The sequence below is a fragment of the Cnephaeus nilssonii genome (genome assembly GCF_951640355.1).
Source record: "Cnephaeus nilssonii genome assembly, chromosome: 17".
NCBI classification, from domain to species: Eukaryota; Metazoa; Chordata; class Mammalia; order Chiroptera; family Vespertilionidae; genus Cnephaeus; species Cnephaeus nilssonii.
Genome location: NC_137088.1, coordinates 592,438 through 619,518, shown reverse-complemented (window position 1 = coordinate 619,518; position 27,081 = coordinate 592,438). Strand labels below are relative to the sequence as shown.

General features: G+C 63.0%; 2 protein-coding genes across 4 annotated transcripts in view; one reads left to right on the top strand and one right to left on the bottom strand.

The window, feature by feature from the left end:
* Window positions 1-7,817, top strand: part of SCAP (SREBF chaperone) — a 29,741-nt gene extending 21,924 nt beyond the window's left edge. For 2 of the 3 annotated variants that reach the window (XM_079794522.1, XM_079794521.1), the window contains exons 9-23: window positions 293-405; window positions 1,090-1,184; window positions 2,020-2,118; window positions 2,234-2,452; window positions 3,026-3,402; window positions 3,600-3,788; window positions 3,854-4,055; window positions 4,131-4,246; window positions 4,319-4,847; window positions 5,017-5,102; window positions 6,518-6,600; window positions 6,693-6,850; window positions 7,000-7,080; window positions 7,174-7,380; window positions 7,454-7,817. In XM_079794522.1, the coding sequence (XP_079650648.1) occupies window positions 293-405; window positions 1,090-1,184; window positions 2,020-2,118; window positions 2,234-2,452; window positions 3,026-3,402; window positions 3,600-3,788; window positions 3,854-4,055; window positions 4,131-4,246; window positions 4,319-4,847; window positions 5,017-5,102; window positions 6,518-6,600; window positions 6,693-6,850; window positions 7,000-7,080; window positions 7,174-7,380; window positions 7,454-7,699 (2,800 nt within the window). In that variant the 3' untranslated portion in view covers window positions 7,700-7,817. The remainder of the gene's footprint in view (window positions 1-292; window positions 406-1,089; window positions 1,185-2,019; window positions 2,119-2,233; window positions 2,453-3,025; window positions 3,403-3,599; window positions 3,789-3,853; window positions 4,056-4,130; window positions 4,247-4,318; window positions 4,848-5,016; window positions 5,103-6,517; window positions 6,601-6,692; window positions 6,851-6,999; window positions 7,081-7,173; window positions 7,381-7,453) is intronic. The other variant, XM_079794523.1, reaches the window with a different exon arrangement.
* A 196-nt stretch (window positions 7,818-8,013) lies between these two features.
* On the bottom strand, window positions 8,014-27,008 carry PTPN23 (protein tyrosine phosphatase non-receptor type 23). The gene is made up of 24 exons (XM_079794520.1): window positions 26,851-27,008; window positions 22,436-22,510; window positions 16,256-16,383; window positions 16,012-16,088; window positions 15,373-15,422; window positions 15,095-15,226; window positions 14,780-14,860; window positions 14,572-14,703; window positions 14,443-14,490; window positions 14,059-14,115; window positions 13,888-13,946; window positions 13,632-13,711; window positions 13,416-13,530; window positions 13,265-13,330; window positions 12,746-12,891; window positions 12,180-12,491; window positions 11,950-12,104; window positions 11,710-11,861; window positions 11,441-11,620; window positions 9,590-11,351; window positions 9,333-9,517; window positions 8,999-9,242; window positions 8,816-8,929; window positions 8,014-8,744 (listed from the first exon to the last, which is right to left on the bottom strand). Exons 1-24 carry the CDS (start codon window positions 26,932-26,934, stop codon window positions 8,265-8,267), a joined length of 4,914 nt encoding a protein of 1,637 aa, XP_079650646.1. The 5' UTR covers window positions 26,935-27,008; the 3' UTR covers window positions 8,014-8,264.
* Between the last annotated feature and the right edge of the window lie 73 nt (window positions 27,009-27,081).

Sequence of the window (27,081 nt, the reverse complement as noted above, 5' to 3'; positions counted from 1 at the left end):
GGTCTCGCTCTTCCTCAGTCCTGGGGCTGGGCCAGAGCGCCGCTGAGGGGTGGGGCCGCTGAGGGGTGGGGCCGTGGCTGGGCCCCTGGCCAGCAGAGCTGGCGTGGGAAGGACAGGGAGCCGCCCTCCACTGTGCTGGGTGGTGGGAATGCGCGCCACCTGCCTTGTGCTTGTGGGGGTCGCTCGGCACCCCCACCACAGACTGCACACCCCACAGCCGCCCTGGCGCCGGCCCAGGCCTGTAGGGCTGGCTGCGTGTTGGGGCTCAGTGCTCTCCACCCTCTCCTCCCAGCGAGATCTTCCCCTACCTGGTAGTGGTGATCGGGCTGGAGAACGTGCTGGTGCTGACCAAGTCCGTGGTCTCGACGCCCGTGGACCTGGAGGTGAAGCTGCGCATTGCCCAAGGTAGGGGCGGGGGGGTGGGGGGGCGGTGCTGGCTCCTCCCCAGAGCCACGGGTCCTGCCTCGGGAGACGGGCCCTGGTTCAGTGTCAGAAAGCCAACCGGCCTCTGCGGCTGTGGGTTTGCTGGGCCTTGCCCAGGCGGGACCCTCCTGCCTCCTCCGCAGCTCGTCGGGCTCCTCGGCTGCCAGCAAAGCCCTGTGGCCTCAGCGGCAGGAGCTGGGGTCTGGGGACACGCGAGCCCAGGCCGGGAGGCCTAAACTGTGACCCCTCTTCCCAGCCCCACGTCTGGGGGACAGGGCTGGGGGGCTGTTCAACCACAAACCTGAGGCTCTGGGAGAGCCGGGCCCTGCGGCTGACGTGCCGAGAGGTGCGGGAAGTGACCTTCACCCAGAGCCGCTCTGCCCCGTGGCCGGCGGGGAGGCTGGAAGTGTCCGGACGGGTAGCGCTGGGTTTTGCTCCCGCCCCGTCCCTCCCTCCGACGGCCCTGTGCCCTGGGGCCCCTCCTGCAGCAGCCGAGCAGGGATGGCAGCACCTGGGCCCGGGCTCGCAGCCTGAGGGTGGGCGCGGGGGGATGGCTGCCTCCGGAGGCTGGGCCCCTCCCCCGTCTCTGCCCGCGAGGATCATGGGTGGCCTGCGGACACGGAGCGGACGGGCCGAGCACCGCCCACGGCCCTGCTGTCCCCGCAGGCCTGAGCTGTGAGGGCTGGTCCATCATGAAGAACATGGCCACGGAGCTGGGCATCATCCTCATCGGCTACTTCACCCTCGTGCCCGCCATCCAGGTGAGGCCCGGCTGCGCTCCGCCCGCTGTGAGCCAGGCACCGGGCGCCCAGTGCAGTGCAGATCGGCTCTGCCGATCCAGGCAGACCCGGTTCCCGAACGGGTCCCCTCTTCCTGACCCACACCTGCCGTCCCTAGTCACGTTCCCCATAGGAGGGCCGAGTGGTGCCGAGTGGCCCTGGTGCCGAGTGGCCCTGCTCTTGGCAAAGTGCCCTCGCTCAGCGGTGGGGCGGTGGGCAGAGGCGGGCAGCCCTGCACTGAGGCGGAGCCGGCCTGCTGCTGACCACGCGGGGGAGAGGCAGGAAGGGGACGCAGCACGGCCAGGTCCTGCCCGGGGCGGGCCGGCTGCACCTGCCGGGCACAGGGCAGTCTCGGGCATTGGAGCTGACGAGGCCACTGTGAGCCTCTGGAGATCCTCCTGGTGGGCGTGCCGAGCCTCACAGGAGGGCAGGGTGGACCCGGTCCAGTGCAGCTGTGGTGGGGACCTTTCTGAACCCTGAGAGATGCCATCCCCCCGCGTGGGCAGGGCCCTGGTACAGGGCACAGGGCACAGGGCGGGCTGGGTGCAGTCTGGTGGGGCTCAGAGCTCTCCAGCTTGGGTGAGACTGAGAGGGGTGGAGGTTCAGGGAGAGCGGCCGCCTCTGGATAAAGACCTGGGTCTCTGCTGCCCCCTGGCGGGCTGGGAGGGCGCCCGCACGGCCCCTGCTTGGCCGCGCCCAGACTCAGAAAGACTGTGGCTCTGCTGCTGCCTGGGGCTGTGCAGATGGTGAGGTGCCTGCAGGCAGGGCAGGGGCCGGCTGGGCCCTGAGGTCACGGGGTCCCCTGTTCTGATTCCAGGAGTTCTGTCTCTTTGCCGTTGTGGGCCTGGTGTCCGACTTCTTCCTCCAGATGCTGTTTTTCACCACCGTCCTGTCCATCGACATTCGCAGGATGGAGGTAGGAGCGGGCCCGCCTCCTGGGCCCTGGCTGACTCACAGGGTCTCTGGGTGAGGTGTGCCCTCAGCGGGCAGCTCAGCCCACGGGGAGCTCACTCCGACCACTGTGCCCACAGCTGGCGGACCTGAACAAGCGGCTGCCCCCTGAGGCTTGCCTGCCTCCCGCTAAGCCAGGGGGGCGCCCCGTGCGCTTCGAGCGGCAGCTGGCTGTGCGGCCGGCCACCCCCCACACCATCACGCTGCAGCCGTCCTCCTTCCGGAACCTGCGGCTCCCCAAGAGGCTGCGCGTCGTCTACTTCCTGGCCCGCACCCGCCTGGCACAGCGGCTCATCATGGTACCTCCCCCGGCCTGCCCTGCGCTTTGCCTTAGAGTCGGGCGGGGGGAGGGGGGCTCCTCTTCCGCCCAAACTGCTTCCGAGGTGAACAGCTGGTCTGGGGGCAGCAGTCCTGGGGCGTCAGGGGCAGGGGTGGTGACCCCGGGCAGGAGCCAGCACGGCTCCCAGTTGGGGTTCCTCGCTGCTGGTCGTGTGTGGGCATCAGGCACACGGGGCGGGCAGGCTGGGCGCCTGCCCCAGGGAGTGAAGTGAGGACAGGCCTGTGGGTGCCCTGCAGCAGGCCCGGCATCGTCCCTCTGGCCGCCGACCCTGGGAATGGTCGCAGCTGAGGTGGGGGCTGGGGGGCTGCTGTTTCCGGGCCAGGACTCCCAGCCCTGAGCACGGAGAGGAAGCTGGGTCCCCGGGCAGTTGGCCCGATGGCAGTGGGGGCCTGGGAGGCAGAGGGAAGGAGATTGGCGTGTCCTCTCCCCGAAGCCCGAGGTCCCTGTGCTGCCGCCTCTGGCAGGAGGGCCAAGCACGTGGGGGGCTGCCCCTTGTGCCCAGAGCCCCGGCTGAGCACCCGCGCCCCCGCAGGCGGGCACCGTGGTCTGGATCGGCATCCTGGTGTACACAGACCCGGCTGGGCTGCGCATCTACCTCGCGGCCCAGGTGACGGAGCAGAGCCCGCTGGGCGAGGGCGCCCTCACTCCCGTGCCTGTGCCTGGAGGCATGCTGCCCGCCAGCCACCCGGACCCCGCCTTCTCCATCTTCCCACCCGATGCCCCCAAGTTCCCTGAGAACCACACGTTGCCAGGGGAGATGCCCGAGTCCGGGGGTCCGGCCGAGGGCGTCCCTGACAGCCCCGCCCCCGAGGTCACCTGGGGGCCCGAGGACGAGGAGCTGTGGCGGGAGCTGTCCTTCCGCCACTGGCCGACGCTCTTCGGCTACTACAACATCACGCTGGCCAAGAGGTGGGTCGGGCTGCGTGCACCTCCCGGCGGTGTTAGCCCCCCCCCCCGTCCCCAGAGCGTCCCTTCCCCCTCGGGTGGGCACCCCCTGGTCTGGATGCTGTTTCCGGCCGGCACGGGTGTCTGTGACGAGCAAGGCTGAGGGGCCAGGGCTGGGCTGGGAGGGGCCTCCTGGCTGAGGCTGCCCCGCCCTGTCCCAGGTACATCAGCCTGCTGCCCATCATCCCGGTCACGCTCCGCCTGAACCCCAAGGAGGCCCTGGAGGGGCGGCACCCTCAGGACGGCCGGAGCGCCTGGCCCCCGCTGCAGCCCAGGCCCAGCGGGCTCTGGGAGGCCGGCCCCCAGGGGCCGGGCGTGGCGCAGACCCACGGAGACGTCACCCTGTACAAGTAAGGCCCGAGCGGGATGGCTGCCGCGGGACGGGCCTGGGCGCACCTGACCCGCCTCTCCGCAGGGTGGCGGCGCTGGGCCTGGCCGCGGGCATCGTCCTGGTCCTGCTGCTGCTCTGCCTGTACCGTGTGCTCTGCCCGCGCAACTACGGGCAGCAGGGCGGCGGGCCGGGCCGGCGGCGCCGCGGGGACCTGCCCTGTGACGACTACGGCTACGCGCCCCCCGAGACGGAGATCGTGCCCCTGGTGCTGCGTGGGCACCTCATGGTGAGTGCGGTGCCTCGGCCGGCTGCCCCTGCGCCCGTGCCCGTGCCCGTGCCCATGGCCATGCTGTGCCCACAGGACATCGAGTGCCTGGCCAGCGACGGCATGCTGCTGGTGAGCTGCTGCCTGGCGGGCCACGTGTGCGTGTGGGACGCACAGACCGGGGACTGCCTCACGCGCATCCCTCGCCCCAGGTAGGTGTCCGTCACAGTCAGGCCCCCACCCCTGCTGCCTCGCCGCCCTCACCCACCCTCCCGGCCCCGCAGGCAGCGCAGGGACAGCGGCGGCGGCGGCGCGGGCGGCGTGTTCGAGGCTCAGGAGAGCTGGGAGCGGCTGTCGGACGGCGGTAAGAGCAGCGCCGAGGAGCCTGGGGACAGCCCTCCGCAGCAGCACTGTCCCCGGGGCCTCGCACCTTCCGTCTTCGGGGACCAGCCCGACCTCACCTGCCTGATCGACACCAGCTTCTCTGCTCGGCCGTGGCTCTCGGAGCCCTCTCAGCCTGAGCCCCGGCACCGGGCGGGCTGCGGCCGCTCTCGGGACAACCCGGGCTACGATTTCAGCCGCCTGGTTCAGCGAGCGTACCAGCAGGAGGGGCTTGCCCCCGTCCACACACCGACCCTGTGCCCTCCCTCCCCTGGGCCCATGCTGCCCCAGGCCCCTGAGGACGAGGGGGGCTCTTCCCCCGAGAAGGGCGCCCCGGCCCTCGCCTGGGCCCCCAGTGCCGAGGGCTCCATCTGGAGCCTGGAGCTGCAGGGCAACCTCATCGTGGTGGGCAGGAGCAGCGGCCGGCTGGAGGTAGGCAGGGGACAGGAGGGGGATGCAGGGGGCTGGAGGTGGGCAGGGGACTAGAGGGGGGCAGGGGACTAGAGGGGGGCAGGGGACAGGAGGAGGATGCAGGGGGCTGGAGGCGGGCAGGGGCTGTGGGCCTCTCCAGCTGCAGCTGCTCATGGCCCTGGGCCTGCAGGTGTGGGACGCTGTCGAGGGCACACTGCGCTGCAGCAGTGAGCAGGCCTCCTCGGGAATCACTGCCCTCGTCTTCCTGGACAAAAGGTGAGCGCAGGCTGCCCGCCTCGGCCCACATCCCGGCCTTCCTGGCCCGGCTCTCCTCACTGCGTGTGCCTGCACTGCCCTGCAGTCAGCTCCCCGGGGCAGCAGGTGGTCCCCTCTCTGGGAGGCGGTCGGTTAACGGGGAAGCTCTTAGTCAGCTGACACCAGTGGCCACCGGAAGAGATTCGGGAGAGGCCCAGATGGCAGCCCCATGACCCTGCCTCAGCTCTTCATCTGTGAAATGGAAACAGCAGTACCACCTCCCGGGTGGTCCTGAGGAAAGGAGTTAATCCGTGTGGGTGATACCTGGGCGTGTTGTGGGAGAGTGCAAATTAAAGAGACCACGCGAGCCCCTGTGGCCACCGGAGGCGAGGACCATTCTCCTCCTTTCCCTTCTGAGGTCCCAAGTTCTCTGGCCTCGAAGCTGACTTCCTGAGTTTCTTGGCTGCATTTTCAGTTCCAGAAAAATGCGCTTTCCAAAGAGCCTTGTTTAAACTTTCCTTTCCCGTTGCTGCTGGCCCGTTCCCGCCTCCCTCCTCAGCACACTCCCGGGGACGGGGACGGCTCTCAGCCCGCCAGTGCCTCCTGCTGCTTCCCCTGCCTGCCCCACGCTGACCCTGCCTTCCAGGGCCCCGACCATGTGGCACCGTCCGAGCTGGAGCTGGGGCAGGAGAGGAACGAACCTCTTGCCTTCAGCTCTGATTTCTGCTGCTGCCACCGCCATTCCGGCAACCCCCGGCTCTGGCACAGGCCCTGGCCACCGTCCTGCCCTCCAGCTTGGCCACGTGCGTCGGGCCCTCCAGTCCTGGAAGTCCTTCCCTGCGGATTCCCTGTGCTTTAGGGAAAGCCCACGTCTCCACCAGCCTCCAGAGCGCCTGGCGACCATGCTCTCCTCGGCCCCCTCCCTGCAGCTCGCCTGCCCCACGCTGTGGCCCTCACCCCACAGGCAGAAGCTGGACACACGCAGTGCCTTTTGCTGTGGGAGTGAACTTTGACTCCTGGGCACTTACAGGCTTTGGGGCCACTGGGCACATGTCCCGCCTGTGCCGGTCCATGTGTGCCTGGGATCTGAAGGAAGTCCCGGTTTCTTTGTGGGAAAATAAATGGAGGGGGTGGTGCTTCAAAGCAGCTTCTGTGCGACTCCTGTAGCAGGCCCTCCGCGCTCTCCCATGACACGCCCAGCATCACTCACACAGATTAACTTCTTTGCTCAGGACCACCGGGAGGTGGTGCTCTGTTCCCATTTCACAGATGAAGGACTGAGGCAGGGTCATGGGGTTGCCATCTGGGCCTCTCCCGCATCTCTTCCCAGCACCTGTACTTCCCTCCTGGCCGTGGTCCCTCCTGGCTCCCAGCGGAGCTGAGCTCAGTCCCAAGGCCAGGGTCTCAGGGAGCCACCTGGCGTGCTTTCCTTTCAGGATTGTGGCTGCCCGGCTCAACGGTTCCCTCGACTTCTTCTCCTTGGAGACCCACGCTGCCTTCAGCCCCCTGCAGTTCCGAGGTCAGTGGTCTGGCCTGGGCAGGTGCTGCATCTGACGGGTGGGGGAGGGGCTGCCTACAAGGGGCTGACCTTTGCTGGCCTGTTGTCTGCAGGGCAGGGCAGCTCTCCCGCGGCCCCTGTGCACAGCAGCAGCGACAGGGTGGCCTGCCGCCTGACCCACACCGTGCCCTGTGCCCACCAGAAACCCATCACAGCTCTGAGGGCAGCTGCCGGGCGCCTCGTGACCGGGAGCCAAGACCACACTCTGAGGGTGAGCGTGGGCCCGTGTCTTGGGCACTGGCGTGACGTAGCACGGGGCATGGTGTTTGGGCTCGGGGAGAGGCTGCAGGTGCCTCGATGTACTATGGGTGGGGTCTCCTGGCCAAAACCGAGACCAGCACCTGATGCCCGTCCCCCCAGGTGTTCCGTCTGGAGGACTCGTGCTGCCTCTTCACGCTGCAGGGCCACTCGGGGGCCATCACAGCTGTGTACATAGACCAGGTGAGGACCTGGGCGGGGTGCTGGGAAGCGGCGTGGGCCACCCCCTGGGCCTGGGGATCCCCTGGACACCCAGCTCCTGGCTCACTCCCCTAGACCATGGTGCTGGCCAGCGGAGGACAGGACGGGGCCATCTGCCTGTGGGACGTGCTGACCGGCAGCCGGGTCAGCCACATGTTCGCCCACCGTGGGGACGTCACCTCCCTCACCTGCTCCACCTCCTGCGTCATCAGCAGCGGCCTGGACGACCTCATCTGCATCTGGGACCGCAGCACGGGCATCAAGCTCTACTCCATCCAGCAGGTAGGCGGGGCTCCTGCTCTCGCGGTTCAGGGAGGGACTCCAGACACTGAGCCTGTCCTGTCCTTGTCTCTAGGACCTGGGCTGTGGGGCCAGCCTGGGGGTCATCTCAGACAACCTCCTGGTGACCGGGGGCCAGGGCTGTGTCTCCTTCTGGGACCTCAACTACGGGGACCTGCTGCAGACTGTGTACCTGGGCAAGAACAGCGAGGCCCAGCCCGCCCGCCAGATCCTGGTGCTGGAGAACGCCGCCGTCGTCTGCAACTTCGGCAGCGAGCTCAGCCTGGTGTACGTGCCCTCCGTGCTGGAGAAGCTGGACTGAGGGCGCCGGGCGGGCGCGAGGGGCTCTGTGGAGCCAATGCCCTGGACCGAGTCGGGCATAACTGCGTCTGAGCTGTCCTGCCTCAGGACGGGAACATTAAACTTTGTACAAAACCACACCCGCTGGGGCCTTGTGAGCAGTTGTGCTTCCTCCGCGAGTCCCTCCTCCCCGTGCCTCCCTCCAGCACACGGTCAGACCCTTAGCTCAGCAGCTCCAGGCAGGAGCCATACAAGGAGCAGAGGGGACAGTCACGGCGGGAGGTGGCCCCCAGCTCACCCACCACACCCACCCAAGGCCACGAACGGTGCCAGCAATGGGCAGACACTGGTTTATTAAGTAGCAAAGAGCTGGAAAAAATCAGGTCCTACACAGTAGCAGGACCTGCCTCAAGGCCTAAGGCCTGCGACACATCTGCACCCCACAGGGGTGCGGGCTAGACCAGGAAGGGCTGAAGGCAGCAAGAACAGGAGGAAGAGACCAGGCCACCTCGGGAGGCCCTGCTGGGCATGGGCAGGCAGGCGGCAGGCGAGACGATGTAGTGTGAGGACCAGGCTGCGAAGCCTGCTCAGGTCTTGTTGAGCGTCCAGAGTGGGTCCAGAAGGCTGAGGGGGTCGTCGGTGGGCTGGGCAGCCCGTAGCCCCTGCCCGTTGTGGGCGTGCAGGAAGTTCTGCTTGCTCATCCGCTGCTTTCCCCGCAAGGAGCTGTCCAGGGAGAAGGCCTCAGGGGTGAGGGAGGCCAGCAGCTCCAGGGAGGAGGAGGGGGGCCCCAGGCTGGGGACCTCAGGAATGGGCTGTTCCTCCTCGGGCTGGGGTGTCTCGGTCAGGGGTGAAGAGAGGGGGGGCGGCGAGGAGGAGGGGAGCTGGGTGGACTCTGGAAGACTGGCTGGCAGCAGGCCTGGGGGCTCCACAGGGCCCGAGAGGCAGGCAACTGGGGAATCCAGGCCCCCAGGAGGCCGGATGCTGAGCTTGGCGATGGTGGCCTGGATGGAGCTGATGGGCACGTCGCCTCCGAGGACCAGGTCCTGGGAGTCCTGAGGGAGGTGGTTCTGAAAGGAGAGGCGGGTGAGGACGGGCCACAGGCTGCACTGGCCCTGTCCCAGCAGGCGTTCCTGCTCACCTTCTGGCTGACGCCTGTGCCAGGCAAGGGCCTGCAGGGCGGGGGCACGCCGTGGCGCTGCAGGACCTGCTCCACGTGTCTCACCACCGCCTCGTGGCAGAACCGGAGGTGCAGCTGCAGGGGCACAGGCTGGTCAGTGGGGGCCGGCCCTCAGGGCGGAGCCTCCCGCGCCCGGCGCCTCACCTTCTCCTGCAGCATGTGCTTCCTCTGCTGCCGCATGCGCCGCACCAGCTGGGGCAGCTCGGGGAGCCTGTTCCCGGCCTCCACCTCCTGCACAGCCGCGTAGAGCAGCGCAAAGGCTCCCGTGCGGCCCACCCCGGAGCTGCAGTGCACGACGACAGGCGTGTGCAGGGGTCGCTGGTGCAGGTAATGCGCGTGCACCTCCTGGATGAAGCGCAGCAGGTTGCTGGGGCTGTCGGGCAGGCCTCTGCGGGGGGAGAGGGGCGGGGGCCTAGTCACACCTGACCGAGGCCTCGCCACCCTCCCATGCTCCCACCCACCCAGGCGGCAGACGCACAGCTCGGGCCAGGTGGGGAAGTGGAGGTGCACGAGTGAACGCTTGAGGCTCTGGTCACGGAACTGCAGGCTCAGCACCCGTTCCACGTGGGTCTCGGTGGTGCGGACGCTGCTCAGCGCCAGGCTCAGGGCACCGTGCACCATGGGCTGGCCTCTCTCGGTGGGGAAGTAGCGTGCCACCTTTTGCTGAGGGGCAAAGAGGGCGGTTAGCGATGCTTTTCCAGGATCCCTGCTGGGCACCCACCCACCTCTCCTCACCTTCTCCATCTCCGCCTCAGACACCAGCATGACAATGACAGACACTTTCTGCTCATGTACCATGAGCCAGAAGTCGGCCGCTGTGCCAGGCAACGGGGCCTGGGTGGCCACCAGGGGCGGGCAGTACGGGGAGAGCCCCTCCACGCGGCTGGCGTTGATATAGTCGTCCTTGCCCGAGCGCAGCACCACGCGGTTGCTGTCATAGGGCATGACGTCCTGGTGCCGGTTCTTCAGCGAGTAGCAGCGGGCAATGGCGATGGAGCGGCCGCGGGCATCATGTTCCTGCGCATCCTGGAGCTCCCGCCACACGGCGTCCAGGGCCCCAGCATCGCCCAGCTGGCCCCGAAAGGCCTCCAGCTCTTGCTGCAACTGCTGCAGCCTCTCAGGACGCTCGTAGGGGTCCCGCTCAATCAGCCGCAGGGCCTGTGGCCGCCGGCCCTCGGCTGCGTCCACCTTAGTCGGCTGCAGCAGGGGCTGCCCACCCCCGGGAGGCTGGGTGCCACCATGCTGGCTCTCGGGGCTGGAGGAGAGCAGGTCTGCGGCCGCAGTGCCCCGGCGCAGGCATGGGGGCGGTTCTGCCGCAGGGGGCCGAGGAGGTGCTGGGCCAGGCCCCGGTGAAGGGGCAGGTGAAGGCACCAGGTGGGGACTAGGGGTGGCCTGGCTGGCAGGTGAGGGGCCTTGAATGGAGAGAGGGGCTGCCTGGGGGCCCAGGGGCCGGGGGGAAGGGGCAGGACCATAGGCCAGGGTGGGATGGGGAGGCTGAGGGGGCCCAGGGCTGGAGAAAGGCAGAGCCCCCGAGTGAGGGGGCAGGGGGTCCTGAGAGGGGCCTGGGTAGAGCTGGGAGTGTAGAGGTGGTGGTGGCTGCCCCAGGACACCAGGCTGAGGGGCGAAGGGGTAGGGGGGTGGGGGAGTCATGAGCCCTGGAGCCTGGGATGGGAAGAGGTGGGGATGCTGGAGGGGCAGGGGTTGCTGGGGGGGCTGCTGGGGGAGCTGCTGGGGGGGCTGGGGCCCAAATGCCACCCGTGTGGGATGAAGCTGGGGCTGGGGCCCTATCCTCGGGGCTGGAAACCCCGTGGGGACCGCAGGAGGGAAGTGGTGCTGGGCTGGGGGTGCTGTGAGGGGCTGCTTAGGCCCCAGAGGATAGGTGTAGGGCATCGACAGTGGCTGGGGTGGGGGCACTGGGAAGCAGGGTTGGGGAGGAGCAGGGGTGGGGCTTGGCCGGGGTGCTGTGTGGCTGGAGATGGGCGCCTGGACACTGTCTACTGTGGTGGTGGCTGGGCGGACTCCCATAGCCAACTCGGGGCCCGAGAACTGGGGAGGGGGGGCAGAGGGCAGGCTGGCAGCTGGGGGGTGTGGGCCTACGGCCCCATAGGGGGTGCCCACCACGCCGTGCTGAGGGGAGGAGCGGGGCACGAGGCCCAGCTCTGGGGTGTAGACAGGCGCCGCATAGATCGTGGGTCCAGGTGCCATGGCCATCGCAGGGGGCCCTGGGGCCTGGGGGCCCCTAGGCTGCATCACCTGGGTGGGACCTGAGTAGCTGCCTGGGGGCAAAGGGCCTGAGAGATAGTGAGGTCCTGGGCCCGCTGAGCCGGGGAAGGGGCCCGGAGCAAAGCGGAGCGCGGCGGCAGCTCCCAGGAAGGCGTCGGGCAAGCTGCGCAGCTCCTCAGGCAGGTCTCCCATCTCGCCAGCCTCGCCCTCCTCCCTGCGGGGCAGCAGGGGCTTGGGGGCTGTGGGCCGTGGGGGTGGCTTCTTCTTCAGCTCCCTGCGGGACGAGGCAACAAGGGGAACCAGCCCTATCAGCCCAGCCAGGGTCTGGGCTGCAGCACCCTGTGGTCCCGGGGCCACACCTACCTGTCCAGGAGCTGCTGGCGGGCAGCCTCGCGGGCCTGGCAGGTGGACTGGGCCCGCTCCAGGAGGGCTGCCACCTTGCTCTCGAGGTCCGCGTAGAAGTCCTTGCCCTCCTGGGACTTCTTCATCAGGTCCTCATAGGCTTCGTAGGAGGCCACCAGGGTTTGCAGCGTGGACTTCCACCTGGCGGGCAGAGGGGCCGGCGGGAGGTGAGCAGCTGGAGCCACACTTAGGGTGGGGTTCTGGGCAGGAACGCAAGGCCAGGCACTGACTTCTGGTCCAGCTCGCCGAGCGCCCGGCGCACAGCCGCGTACTGCACGTTGGCCTCGGTCAGCGCGCGGAGGACGTTGTCCTGGGCAGCCAGGTTCTGCTCCAGGTACACCCTCAGCTGGTCGTACTTCTTCAGCTGCTCCTCGAACAGCTTCTGAGGGTGTTGGGGTGAGGACAGACACTCAGGGCTTTGCCACCTCAGGGTGGAGCCCAAAGCCAGGGCCCGCCACCGGCTCCCGCACCTTCATCTCGGAGTGGTCCGTGGTCACCAGCGAGGCAGTGATGTCGTCCTTTTGGATCAGCTCACGCAGCTGCTGCTCCAGAGACACGCGCTGGTCCCGCATCTCCTGCACCTTGGCCAGGATGCGCTTCAGGTTCTGCAGCACGGCCTGGTCCTCTGGGGGCAGCAGGGGTCAGTGAGGCCAGAGACGCCCCAGCTGTCTCCGCCACAGCCCAGGATGGGGGTGCTCACCTGGGGTGAGGGCTGGTGTGGGCAGGGCAGCCCGGACCTGGTCCAGTGGCCCACTGAGCAGGCGGAGGTTTCCCACGTGCAAGTTCATGGCACGGTGCAGCTCACTGTTGGTGAAGGAGGCCTTTTCGTGGACCTCCTTGTACTTGGCCCATTCTCGCCTCACCTCTGCCAGCTCCGCCTTGGAAACGGCCACGCTGGCCCCTGCCTGGCCCACTGCCTCCTGCAACTTCTGGTCTAGCAGCTCATCCTCCTCCAGCAGGTCCCTGATGTCCTTCAGTGAGGCCTCCACGTCCGTGAACACACCTGACAGCACTGAGGGTGTGCATGGGGAGGGGGACAGCTTCTGAGGCAGGCAGACCAGGCACCCACCTGGGCCTGTGCCCCAGGAGACAGCACTACCCTCAGTCAAGGCTTATGTGCAGCCCGATGCGTGCCGAGCAAGCACCCAGGTGCGGGTGGGGGAGGGTATTTGTGCCAGGTGCTGGGAGAGGTGCGACCTCCATCCTGGGGGGCAGGGGGAAGGCCGCAGGAGATGACATCCCCCCTCACCTGCCCCCCCCCCCCACCTTGCATGGACTGGACGAGGTTCCGGACAGTGTCGGGCCGGACGCTGAGCGCTGCACACTTCTCCATGAGCTGGGGCGGGATGTGGTTGTACGTGTCCAGGTTGTCCACGGTCTCGGGATCCAGCTGCATTGAATCCATGAACTGGCTGTGGGGACACCAGGACCAGGTGGGTGATGGGTGCTGACCCAAGTCCTCACATGTACAGGGAGTGCACTACGGTGAGTCTCCCCCACAACTGAAGACAGGTCTGAGGCCCTAGCAGAGAGACCAGCACCCTGACCCCACCCCGAGGCCTGGCCTGGCCCCCAGGGCGTGCCCACCGCACTGCGGACAGCACTGGGACAGAATGGACACCCCCCCAAGACTTGGGCTCTCACCTAGACGATAAGTCTAGTAAATAAGACCTTGGGGGGGGAGAGCGGGGAGCATCTCACTATTACTTCCCCTGTTGCAGGCAGCACCAGGGACCCACCGAGGTCTGGGGTGACCCCCATGCCTCCAGCCAGTCCCACACTTACTCCAGGACCTCATTCTTGTCCTCAATCTTGGCCATTATCTCTCGAAGCAGCTTGGCCTTCTCCTCACTGCAGAAGTGACAGAGCAGTGGCTGGAAGCCTGTCTCTTGAGACATCCCACTCCCCCCAGTGCCGAGGGCACCCCCCGACACACCTGTACAGAGACGAGGCTTCATGGGCAGCCATCGGGACCAGCTTGGCGAAGATGTCAGGGCCTGTGACAGCTGGGTCTGTGGGGTTCACTGGCAAGGGCTTCACCAAGGGGGCACCTGGGAGAGAGACATTGTGGAGACCAGGCCCATGCAGACCTCACGTCTGTTCTATGCCCCTGTACCTCCGCCCTGACCCCCAGCCTCCCCCAGCGTCAGACCTTTCACAGGCTGAAGGGTGTCCAGGGCTGGGACAGCCTCGTGGTAGATGAAGTCATTGTCCTTCTTGGCAGAATTGTACCTGGGGGCCCAGGGAAGGGAGGGGGGAGTCTTGGACGAGCAGCAGGGGCCCAGGAGCTGGCCTCCATGGGGCCACTGCTCTCTGGCGCTGGTGGCTCCCTCCCAAGGGTGCAGGCAGAGGGCCAAGACCCTTCCTCGTGAGAAGAACCAGGGCCACCCCCGGCCCCACAGACTCACTTTCCTCCAATGACGTCCATAGCAAAGCGAAGTGCATCCTGCACAGTGTCAGGCTGGCCCTGGAGGGTAGGGATGGGGCTCAGTATCAACTAGGGCCGTGCCAGCACCCCCAGCCAGCAGGCTTGCTCCTCTCCTTGGGGCTTGGGGCAGCAGGCCCTTTCTCAGCTTTACCTTGGCCAACTTGATGGCTTCACTGAGCTTGTCCAGGGCACTCTGGAAGTATGCGACCTGTGGGGACAGTGGGCAGAGCCTGTTGGTCCTTCCCTGCTTGGAGTCTCCTCCTTCTGCCCCCAACGGGCTCTGCCTGGCCATCACATGACCCACTAGAAGGCAAGATAGCTGGGTGCCAGCCAGCCCCTCTGGGGGAGTCTGCTGTGCCTCCTCGGCTCCCAGGGATGAGGGCTGCACAGAGGGAACACCCCAGGCTGCAGCAGGGATGAGGAGGTGCGAGGCTGAGAGAAGACCACCTCCCCTGTTCTGTAGGGAAGGGACCCACTGGCGTCTCACTAACAAGGTTGGAACCAGTCCTGAGTGCTGTCCTCACAACTCACTCACCTGCTCCCCGAACTTCTGCTGCTCCTCAGCCTGCTTCCCCATGTGCAGCTGGGAGAAAAGAGACATCGCTACTTAGTTCCCAGGCTGGGCCCTCAGCCCAGCCCAGAGCCAGAGGCGCGGTGCCCTCACATGAGCCACAGCCGCAAAGTAGTAGCTCTTCATCTGCACCAGCTTCTTCCAGTCCTTCTGGATCCGGCCCAGCAGCGAGGCCGTGTCGGGGTTCTCCAAGGCCCGGCAGGCCTCCTTGTAGTAATCCACCACCTGGGGGCCGAGGGGGCGTCAGGGGGCGTCGGCAGAGCACCAAAGGCCTGCCCTGAGCACAGCTCCCCATCCCTACCTGGGCGCTGATGCGGGCCACCAGGAAGCTCTTCCTGTTGTCCAGCATCGACTTCTCCAGAAGGCACTCCTGAGCCTGGCCCTGGGGCAACCGGTCAGGTCCACTCCCTGGTTCACCGAGGCCTTGCCCTTCCAGCGGGCAGACCACAGGGACGCTCCACACCCTCTCCTCCAGCTCCCAGCCTGCTCCTGACCCACCGGAGCTCGCAGACCAGAGCCAAGGCCCTGCACTGCCCTCTGCTGGGCCTGTCTAGGGTCCAGCCCTAAGTGTCCCCTCCCTGGACTCAACTCCGTTCCCACCAGGGCGCCTCCTTACCAGCATGAGGTTGACATTGAGAGTGAGGATCTGGCGGCTCATGTCGACGCTGTAGGCCTGGGGGAAGTGCTCCCGCAGGTAGGCAAAGGCGCCTGCTGCACACTGGAAGTGCGTGCAGGAGACCTTCATGCCCTGGGAGGGAGAGAAGGAGGGTGGCCGGGGCAGCACCAGATCCGGGACAGGATTCAGCCCAACTCGGGATCTGAGGACGCGCAGCAGCCCTCCCTGTTACATCCAATGTCCCGTCCACTGCCCCGCCCCTCCCCTCCCCTGCTCACCTCTTCAGACACCCGCTTGTCCATGGCTCCCAGCATGGAGTGCAGTGCACCTGGGGAGGCAGAGGGCACAGTGTCAGTCTGGGGGTGCTCCCCACACCTGTTAACAGTAGGCAAAGGGCACAGTGTTGTCGCCCATGATCAGGAAAACGGGGGTCTGAACTGGGGCAGTTGGTCCATGGACATCAAAGCTGAGCAAATGGGGAAACTCAGGCGTCTGGCCAAGCCTCCCAGTCTCCTGCTCTGCACCACGCAGGGGTGCAGGTGGACGAAGGAGGGGCTCCTGTGCAGACACTAGCCTAGAAGTCCAGTCTGGAAGCTTCTCCCTGGAGCCCAGCTGGGGCTGAGTCATCAGGTTGAGAGCAGAGCCGGCTGAGCCGAACCTTGTTTGCCTTCTGCCTGAAGCAGCCCAAAGTCAAAGAGGGGTCGGGAGCTGTCCAGTCAGAGGCCATTGCGGCCATCCCTCCCAGCGGAGCCCCCTGTGGCAGCAGCCCCATACACCTCCCCCAGCAGGTGGCTCCCTGTGGCCCAGAAAAGAGGCGCTGGCAGAGATGTGGGAGGCAGTGGAGGGGTCCGAATACAGGGGTCTTCCCTACATCAGCCCACTGCCCATCGCCTGCTGAGGGGCGGGAGGCAGCTCACCCAGGTTGTAGAGGATGCAGGCCTGCTCGTACTGGATGTCCTCGTGTGCCACAGACTTGCCTGAGAAGATCTCGGTCCTGCAGACATGGCACCTGGTCATCCTGAGGGCAGGTGAGGGCCCAGCCACCCCCACGCAGGGTTTGAGGGAGGCCCTGGAGACACCACATCCAGCTGCGCCCACCCTCTGCAACAGGAGAAGGGAGGAGGGGCATCCCCAGCACCCAGACGGGCCGTCAGCTCTCACCAGGTGACAGGAACGGCGGCCTCCTGGCCCGCGCCCATGGGGACCCGGCTCTGCAGGTAGTGGAGCTGGCCCAGGTACTTGCGGAGGACGCTGCAGCCCTCAAAGTCCCGTGGGACCCGGACGGCGTTCTGGGGGCGGATGGGAGAAGCAGGCCTGCCGTCACTCGGGGCAGAGGACAGGCTGGGCGCCTGCTCCCTGACGCCCAGGAAACGTCAGAGCTGGACACTGCCCACCCAGGGCCAGGAAAGCCCACTGCTGCGTCCACGTCATCCACCCAACACACCGTCCCGCCGGCCAGAGTGGTGGCAGAATCAGCCCCACCGTCTGGAAGGCAGTTTACAACCTGCATCAACAGTCTGATATACTCAGAATGTGAGCCACAGCTCTGCACCTGAAAACAACAGAAATCCCGAAGAGCCACTGCTTCAGTGAGCACGCTGGGACCGCTGGGCCAGCACTGTTAACAGGTCAAACAGTGAGCACCGCCAACACGCCCATTAAAGAGGCTGCTTAATAAGACGGAACAGACACACAGACACAGCAAGACTGATGGCTGCGGGGGGCCCCTAAAGTCCAGCATAAGGGATATAGTCAGTAAGATTGTAATAACTATGTATATGTTAGTAGTGTCAGACAGGTACTGGGAATACTTTATAAAGCATATAATTATCAAACCATTATGCTGTATACCTGAAACTAATACAAAATATTGAATGTAAACTGTAACAGAAAAATATAAAGCAGCTGTTTGGGTAGATGGAGGGAAAAAGAGAGAATTATTTAAGTAAGTTATGTCAAGGCTACCCACACAAGAGAATGCTCCTCACCCAGAAAAACTGAAGATATGTTAAAATTTCCAGAACATCTGTATCACTGGGGGGAAAAGTACATAACAGATGAGTGGTATGATTTCATTTATGTAACAGCATGGAGACACTGATATCCAACTACATTATATAGACAAAGATAAAAATCTATACGGTTACATATGAAAATGTTACCTGACTGTCCCTGAGCAATAGGGTTTAATTTTTCTTATTCTATACACACAGATATACATAAAGATATATTTAATTCTTTATGTATTTATAGAGAACATTTTCAATTTTTTATAATAAGCAATAAAGATACTCCTATTTCCAGAAGAAAAATAAAGCAAATGACCCCTCTGCTCAAACAAACAGCAGAGCAGACAGTAAACCCTCTGAGACGCAGCTGCACACAGGGGAGGGGCCCGCTGGCTAGAACCCCTCCAGGACTCTGCACTCTGGAGCACAGTCTTGGAAGTCTACGTCAGAACAATCAGACAGAGAAATAAAAAGCATCCAAACTGAAAAAGAAAAAGGTAAAATTGTCATTATTTGCAGATGACATGATACTATAGAGAACCCTAAAGATTCCACACACACACACACAAAAACCCACACACAACACTATTAGAACTAATAAATGAACTCAGTAAAGTATAGGGTACAAAATTGATATTCAGAAATCAGTTGAATTTTATACACCAACAACAAACTATGAGAAAGAAAAATTAAGACAACAATTCCATGTACAACTGCATCAAAAAGAATACCTAGGAATAAATTTAAAGACCTGTATTCAGAAAACTGTAAGACACTAAAGAGAAAAACTAAAGAAGACACAAACAAATGGAAGACTGTAAGTTATTATAAAAGGAAGAATTAACATAGTTAAAATGACCATACTACCCAAAGCAATCTATAGTTCAATGCAATCCCTATCAAAATACCAATGACATTTTTCACAGAACTAGAATAATCCCAAAATTTATATGGAACTACAAAAGACCCACAAAATAACCAGAAAAATCCTGAGAAAGAACCAAGTTGGAGATAGCATGCTACCTGATCTCAAACTACACTACAAGGTTACAGTTATCAAAACAGTTTGGTACTGACATAAAACAGACTCCTCGCCCTGGCTGGTTTGGCTATTTAACTGCAGCAGTGTTTGACTATAATCTGAGCAGTGAGAAAACCTGAAGTCACTTTCAAGGTCCACCATTTCTTACTTCTTTTCAGTCGGGTCAAGTTTCTAAGCTTTCTAAATCTCCACTTTCCAGCTAATGAAAAGAAAATAGGATTCTACCGAGTCTCCTATCTACCCACTCCAGGACTTCTGTGAGGATCAAATGAGATGGGGCACGGGAAAACACTTCACAGACATTTGGTGTAAAAGTGTAAAATGTTTCCACCTGGCTGTAAAGCAAGTCATGTTCCCAGACTGAAAAAACTCCAAGGAGGCTAGTTGCTAGGAAGAGGAAGCCAGGCTTTGCTATGTGACATCATTACCCGGCGCCCATAGCAATGTTTGCAGGCTGGGCTGGGCTGGACTGTGGGCCACATTTTGCACCATGGGGTCTCGGCAGCATCAGCTGCGATTTGGTGGGCTGTCGCTCCGGGGTGGTGGTGGGGCCTGTGTCCCACTTGGGAGAAGCCTAGTGTTGCTCTGTGAGCGCCAGGTCCGGGGTGCCAATTCTCTGTAAATGGCCAGTGTGTGTCACGGCAGCTCCTGCATTGAGCATCTGCCCCCTGGTGGTCAGTGTGCATCATAGTGACCGGTCCGATGGACACTTAGCGTATTAGCCTTTTATATACATAGATTTATCCTATCTAATAAGAGTAGTATGCAAATTGACTGTCACTCCAAGACACAAGATGGCCGCCCCCATGTGGTCAAAGATGGCTGCCCCCATGTGGACACAAGATGGCCGCCACAAGATGGTTGGCAGAAGAGGGCAGTTGTGGGCAGTTGGGGAAGACCAGGCCAGCAAGGGAGGGCAGTTGGGGGGGACCCAGGCCTGCAGGGGAGGGCAGTTGGGGGGGGGGGGACCAGGCCTGCAGAAAAGGGCAGTTAGGGCTGACCGGGCCAGCAGAGGAGGGCAGTAGGGGGAGACCAGGCCTGCAGGGGAGGTGAGTTGCGGGGGACCAGACCTGCAGGAGAGGGCATTTGGGGGCAACCAGGCCTGCAGGGGGGTTGTTGGGGGGGACCAGGCCTGCAAGGGAGGGCAGTTGGGAGAAACCAGGCCTGCAGGGGATGGCAGTTGGGGAGCGGGGGCGGGACCAGGCCTTCAGGGGAGAGCAGTTGGGGACGACCAGGCCAGCAAGGGAGGGAAGTTGGGGGGGACCAGGCCTGCAGAGGAGGGCAGTTGGGGGCAACCAGGCCTGAAGGGAGGGGATTTAGGGGGGGACCAGGCCAGCAGAAAAGGGCAGTTGGGGGCCATCAGGCCAGCAGGGGAGGGTAGTTTGGAGGGACCACGCCTGCAGGGGAGGACAGTTGGGGGGGACCCAGGCCTTCAGGGGAGGGCAGTTGGGGGGGGGGGGACCAGACCTGTAGGGGAGGGCAGTTGGGGGGGACCGAGGCCTGCATGGGAGGGCAGTTGGCGGGGACCAGGCCTGCAGGGGAGGGCAGTTGAGGGGATCAGGCCTGCAGGGGAGGGCAATTGGGGGGGACACAGGACTGCAGGGGAGGACAGTTGGGGGGGACCAGGCCTGCAGGGGAGGGCTGTTGGGGGGGGGACCAGGCCTTCAGGGGAGGGCAGTTGGGGACAATCAGGCCAGCAAGGGAGGGCAGTTGGGGAAACCTGGCCTGCTCGGGGGGGCACTTAGAGGGGGGACCCGGCCTGCAGGGGAGGGCAGTTGGGGGAACCAGGCCTGCAAGGGAGGGACGAAGACTGCAAGGGAGGGCAGTTGGGAGCAATCAGGCCTGCAGGGCAGGACAGTTGGGGGGGACCCAGGCCTTCAGGGGAGGGCAGTTGCAGGGGGACCAGGCCTGGGGGGGCTGTAGGGGGGGACCAGGCCTGCAGGGGATGGCAGTTGGGGGGGACCAGGCCTGTAGGGGAGGGCAGTTAGGGCTGAACAGGCCAGCAGAGGGCAATAGGGGGAGACCAGGCCTGCAGGAGAGGTGAGTTGGGGGGGACCAGGCCTGCAAGGGAGGGCAGTTGGGAGAAACCAGGCCTGCAGGGGAGGGCAGTTTGGGGGAACCAAGCCTGCAGGGGAGGACAGTTGGGGGGGGGGACTCAGGCCTTCAGGGGAAGGCAGTTGGGGGGGGGGGGGGACCAGACCTGCAGGGGAGGGCAGTTAGGGCTGACTGGGCCAGCAGAGGAGGGCAGTAGGGGGAGACCAGGCCTGCAGGGGAGGTGAGTTGGGGGGAACCAGGCCTGCAAGGGAGGGCAGTTGGGAGAAACCAGGCCTGCAGGGGATGGCAGTTGGGGAGGGGGGCGGTACCAGGCCTTCAGGGGAGGGCAGTTGGGGGGTGGGACCAGACCTGCAGGGGAGGGCAGTTGGGGGGGACCAGGCCTGCAGGGCTGGATAGTTGGGGGTGACCCAGTCCTTCAGGGGAGGGCAGTTTCGGGGGTACCAGGCCTGCAGGGGAAGGCAGTCGGGGGAGAACAGGCCAGCAGGGGAGGGCAGTTGTGGGCGATCAGGCCAGCCGGGGAGGGCAGTTGGGGAGGACCCAGGCCTACAGGGAAGAGCAGTTTGGGGGGACTAGGCCCGCAGGAGAGGGCAGTTGGGAGGGATAAGGCCTGCAAGGGCAGGCATTTGGGGGCGATCAGGCCTGCAGGGGAGGGCAGTTAGGGGTGACCGGGCCAGCAGAGCAGGGCAGTTGGGGGCAACCAGGCCTTCAGGGGTGAGCAGTTGGGGGGGACCAGGCCTTCAGGGGAGGGCAGTTGGGGGGAACCAGGCCTGCAGGGGAGGGCAGTTGGTAGGGACGAAGACTGCAAGGGAGGGCAGTTGGGGGCGATCAAGCCTGTAGGGGAGGGCAGTTAGGGGTGACCAGGCCGGCAGAGGAGGGAAGTTGGGGGCAAACAGGCTGGCAGGGAGTGGTTAGGGGGTGATCAGGCTGGCAGGCAGAATTGGTTAGGGGCAATCAGGAAGGCAGGCAGACGAGCAGTTGGGAGCCAGCAGTCCTGGATTGTGAGAGGGCTGTCCGATTGCCCGTTTAGGCCTGATCCCGGTGTCTAACAGGCAGTCGGACATCCCTCGAGGGGTCCCAGATTGGAGAAGGTGCAGGCTGGGCTGAGGGACCCCACCCCCCCGTGCACGAATTTCGTGCACCGGGCCTCTAGTACTATATAATAAAAGGCTAATATGCAAATAGACTGAACATCGGAACATCCGAACAACCAGTTGCTATGACGTGTGCTGACCACCAGGGTGTGTGTGCGGAACATGGCGGGCATTGGCCGCAGTGGAATGGTGAAGCAGGTGAGTGGGGGCACCAGCCGCTGTCACTGGGGTGAGCCTTTGGTGGTTACTGAAAATTCTTTGCTCCCATGTGCCGCGGTCCCGCCTGGCGCTTACACCGCTGCCAGCCTCAGCCCTGCTCGCACCCACTGACAGCGCCGGCCCCGCTTGCACCCACCCCACTCACACCAGCAGCCGGTGCCAGAGCCTCCACTCACACCTGCTGCTGGTGCCTGGTCACTTGGCGCCATCAGAGGGTGCGAGCGGCAGCTGTCGGCCCTGATCACCCCTGAGGGCTTCTCCACCTCCCCCTGCTCCTGAGAGGCGATCGGGGCAGCATCCGCCACTCGCACCCACTGCTGGTGCTGGCCCCAAATGCTCTGCGCGTCAGCAGGTGCGAGCGGGGCTGGCATCTTCAGCGTGTGGGAGCGGCGGCGGTGGCGGTGGCGGGGCTGCCGGCAGACAGGAGACTGGCGGGCCGCAGCAGGAGGGGCCCAGCGGGGACGCAGAGGATGGGCCGAGACCTGCCCCTGTGCCTACCACAGCCTTGTGGCCCACAGTTCCTTTCAAGGTGCATGAATTCGTGCATTGGGCCCCTAGTATTTAAATAAGGCCCTAACCAGTTTGGCTCAGTGGCTAGAGCGTCGGCCTGCGGACTGAGGGGTCCCAGGTTCGATTCCAGTCAAGGGCATGTACCTTGGTTGCGGGCACATCCCCAGTAGGGGGTGTGCAGGAGGCAGCTGATCGATGTTTCTCTCTCATCGATGTTTCTAACTCTCTATCCCTCTCCCTTCCTCTCTGTAAAAAAATCAATAAAATATATTTTAAAAAAATAAATAAATAAATAAATAAATAAGAACACACAATAGCAAAACTAAAAATAAAATGAGAACACAGTTGCAGGTGGTTTCTTTATGTCCTTTCAAACCAATCCCGTTCACACCTCATACAAATACTATCCTCCTACCTGTCTGAGCAGCTCCAGCTTCTTCAGCTCCTCATTGTAGGCTTCCGGGTTCTCTCCATAGTTCTTCAGGACAAACTGGAGAGAAAGGAGGGGAATGTAAACCAGGGATAGAGACTCCCGGCTCCTGCTCCGTCCCCCCCCCTCCGCCCCCCAATCTCACAATCACCAGTCAGGGCTCAGGAGCCATCCACACCACAACCACCACCAGCTCAACTCCTGGGCCACCAGGAACTCAATCACAGGGTAGCACCAAGAGGCTGGCCACAGAGCCTCCTCCTCTGAGCAAAGTGGACGGCCCTGCGTGAATCCCAGGCTGGTCCTCACCACGCTGCAGCCTCTCTACGATGCCCAGGACTCTGCCAGCTCAGGAGGCCGGGGAACTCAGGGGGCTGAAATGGGGTCCTAAGGAGCATCCCCAAACAGGCCACAAAGCCAAGCCTCCTTTAGGATTGGACCCTGCTGTGCTCTGGGTCCCAACCATATCCCTAACCCAACAGTAAATGTAGACCAAAGGTGCCAAGCGAGAGTGGGAGTGCAAAGCCTCTTCAGCAGCCCACGCTCCTGGCTGGGAAGGCACCACCGAGAGACGTGGTCTGCAGTGTCGCCGGCGGTGAGGAAAGGCCCAAGGCTGGGTGACAGGAATGACCAGACAGAGGACAAAGGGAGGGTCACGGCTCACACCAGAGAGGGAGCTGGCATGCCTGCCCAACCACCACCTCAACTGACTGCCTCAGACAGTGACCACACCCACCGGCCAGGAGGCATGGCCAGAACCAATGGGGGTGGGGACTGTCCAGCCCGAGGGCCACGTAAGGCCTGTCAAGGCATTAGGGTTGAGTTAGTTAAATGTTTGACCAAATATAGCAGGCTAGATTTTTTAAAGATGTTTTCTTTTAAAAAAATATATGTATTTTTTTATTTCAGAGAGGAAGGAAGCGCTAACCAGTTTGGCTCAGTGGATAGTGCTGGCCTGCGGATGAAGGGTCCCAGGTTCGATTCCGGTCAAGGGCATGTACCTTGGTTGCGAGCACATCCCCAGTAGAGGGGGTGTGTAGGAGCCAGCTGATGGATGTTTCCCTCTCATCGATGTTTCTAACTCTCTATCCCTCTCCCTTCCTCTCTGTAAAAAAATCAATAAAATATACTTTTAAAAAAAGAGAGAGAGGAAGGAAGAGGGAGCGAGAGATAGAAATATCAATGATGAGAGAATCATGGATCAGCTGCCTCCTGCACCCCCCCACATTGGGAATTGAGCCTGCAAGCCAGGCATGTGCCCTGACTGGGAATCGAATCGTGATGTTCCGACTCAGAGGTCAACGCTCAACCACTGAGCCATGCCAACAGGGCTTTCCATTGATTTTTTAGAGTGGAGGGGTGGGGGGAGAGAGAAACATCAATGTGAGAGACACATTGATTGACCGTCTCCTGTACGCATCCCAACAGGGACCGGGGATCGAACGTGCAACCCAGGTACATGCCCTTGATCGGGAATCAAACCCGAGACCCTTCCGTGAACAGGCCGAAGCTCTAACCACCGAGTCACGTTGCTCAGGGTGATGGAACTTTCTTGGTCTGGTATGTCTATATACTGCACATACTTCTACTCTTCCACTGATGTCACCATCTAACTTTTAAATTTCCTCTACTAGATTATGAATGCCATGAAAAAAAGTATCACCTCTTACCCATCTGTATCATCAGGGCTCAGCGTAGTGACCTTAACACAGGGGTCCTCAAACTTTTTAAACAGGGGGCCAGTTCACTGTCCCTCAGACTGTTGGAGGGCCGGACTATAGTTTTAAAAAAAACTATGAACTGCACAGATCTTATTTTGAAGTAAAAAAAACAAAACGGCAAAAACACCCGCATGTGGCCCGCGGGCCGTAGTTTGAGGACGCCTGCCTTAACACAACCAATTTTTACCCTACTGTCCTGAACTCTTCCCTTCAGCTCCAAGTGGATATTCCTGCAGCTCAGAGCAAGGGGAGAAAAGAACTGGGTGCCAGTGGCCTGGGCAGAGTGGGGGCTCCAGGGCTGGGGAGAGGAGTCCAGGTCAGGGAGAGCTCCCTGGCTGCAGGGGCGTCCCCTCGTCAGGACAGTGCCAGGGTGCCCTGGAGGAGGTGGCCATGCTCAAGCGCAGCCTACCCACAGATGGCTAAGGGGGTTCATGCAAACACGTGCCAGACCTTATCAAATAAATGGTGGCACCTTTCCCACGCCCAAAGAAAAGGAAACGAAGAAAAAGAGCAGCTGTGGCCGGTGTTGCTCAGTGGACAGAGCGTCGGCCTGCGGACCGAAGGGTCTCTAGGTAGATTCCGGTCAGGGGCACAGGCCCGGGTTGCGGGCTCGATCCCATTGGGGGCGTGCAGGAGGCAGCTGATCCATGGTTCTCTCTCATCACTGATGCTTCTGTCTCTCTCTCCCCCTTCCTCTCTGAACTCAATAAAAAACATTTAAAAAATAAAAGAGCAGATGCACAGGAACCTGTCTCCTGAGCAACTCCTCTCGGAGGCCAGGTTCTCCCGGGGAAGCCACTGCTCACATGACACCGTGTCGCCATCGTGTGAGCCCCCACAGGCTAACTTCCAACAAGGCCATCTCCTAGGCCAGTGATGGCGAACCTATGACACGCGTGTCAGCACTGACACACGTAGCCATTTCTGATGACACGCAGCCGCATGCCGAGGATGAAACATTTGCTGCTCCTGAGGATGAAACGTTTGCGACTAGAGTCTTGGAGTTAGTTTTTTCCTCAAAGTGACACACTACCCGAGTTATGCTCAGTTTTTTGGCGAAGTTTGACACACCAAGCTCAAAAGGTTGCCCATCACTGTCCTAGGCGCGTCTGAGCCAAGATGCTCTCCGCTGGGTTTAAGTCAAGTGAGAGCCAGTATCTCTAAGTCCCTCCCAGCTGTCAGACAGTCACCTTCTCCTGGGTGCCCACCAGGGAGAGGGGGCCCACGAGGCTGCGAAGGCACCGAGATGCCTCCGGTCACTTGCAGTCGGGGTTGGGGGCGGGGGGGGGGGGGTACCACAGAGCAGCACAGACAACTGTCACCAGGAAGAGGATGAAAAGCTAGGGGTTCGGACAAGGGAAAGAACCGCACGTGTGCGAAAGAGCAGGTGGAGAAGTGGCCAAAGTCTGGGAAAGACGTGGAATTTTAGGTGAGTTTTCTGGTTTTCAAAGTGAGGAAAAAGGTCCGAGGTTAACTGATGGGCTCGACGGAATACAAGTTGTCAGTGTCTGAACGAACGCAGGGCGGTGTAGAGAGGAAACTACTTCCAAGCCCATTTTCTTTCTCTTTTTTAGAAATATATTTTTTATTGATTTCAGAGAGGAAGGGAGAGGGAGAGAGAAACATCGATGAGAGAGAATCAGGGAAGGCTGCCCCCTGCACGCCCCCCACTGGGGATGGAGCCCGCCACCCGGGCCTGTGCCCTGATGGGGAATCGAACCCCCACCTCCTGGTTCCTAGGTCGACGCTCAGCCCCGAGCCACACCCAGCTCCCAAGCCCCTGCACCACCTGGGCCACCGGGCCTCCTGCTGGTCCCCGGGCCTCCTGCGGGCACAGGGCCTCGTGCGGGTCACTGTGTTTTTCCTTTGGCCACTGCTTTTGTAAACAAGCTGATCCCGAGGATGCGCCGGCTGGTCCTTCTCACTCCGGCAGACCCTCAAGGCGACCAGCGGCCCTTCCCACGGCACAGGTCGCAGGGGCTCTGGCGGCGCAGTCCACGCACCAGCCCGACTTTTACATCCGATCTTGCGGTCCGGAGGCCCCCTGCCTCCATGAGCGCCAGCCCCGCCTGCGTCCTCCGACCGAGTCAACCCACCGAGAGCGAAGGCCTCGCCGCAGCTCCCTCGCGGTTACCCCCTGGGGGCAGCTGGAAAAGCGGCGACCCGCCCCCGAGGGACATGGAACCGCGCGGTCCGGTCCGGTCGGAGGGCTCCGGGTAGGGTTCTTCCGAGAAGACCGGACACAAGTGCACCGAGGCCCAGAGCCCCCGCGCAGGGGCCCGTCTGACAACACGGATCTGAGCACCGCGGCGTCCGCCCGTCCGTCGCGGAGGACCGCGCGCCGAGGGCCGTGGGCGCCCCGCCTCACCCTGCTCCCCGCGGGGCGGTTGTGGCGCGAGGAGGGCGGAGCAGGACCGGGTCCGGGGCGTCACACCGAGGAAGTGTGTGCCCGGCGGGCGCCGTGGGTGGCCCGGGACCAAAGTTAAACTGCGGTTCCGACGAGGCCGCGGTGCGGCCCCGGGCGCGTGAGGAAGGAGGCTGGGCCGGGCTGCGGGAGCCAGCGGGGCCCCTCCCGGCCTCCCTCGGCGGGGCCTGAGGAGGGGACGGGCGCGCAGGGGCGTCACGCGCGGCCCGACGGCGGAGACGCGGAAGGAGCGGGGAGGGGAGAGCAGCGCTCACCTTCTTCACAGCCGCCTGGAAGAGGAAGTCGCCGGCCTCTTTCAGGTCCAGCCAGATCATGGGCATGCGGGGCACGGCCTCCATGGCGGACAGAGCCCCCGGGCCACCCGGCCGCTCCCCTCGGCCGCTCCAGCTGCTGCCTCAGCCGCGCGCACTGCCCCGCCCCTCTGCGCCGGAAGGCGGGCGTCACGCGGGAGGAAAAAAAGCCCACACGGCCTTCTGGGAGATGTA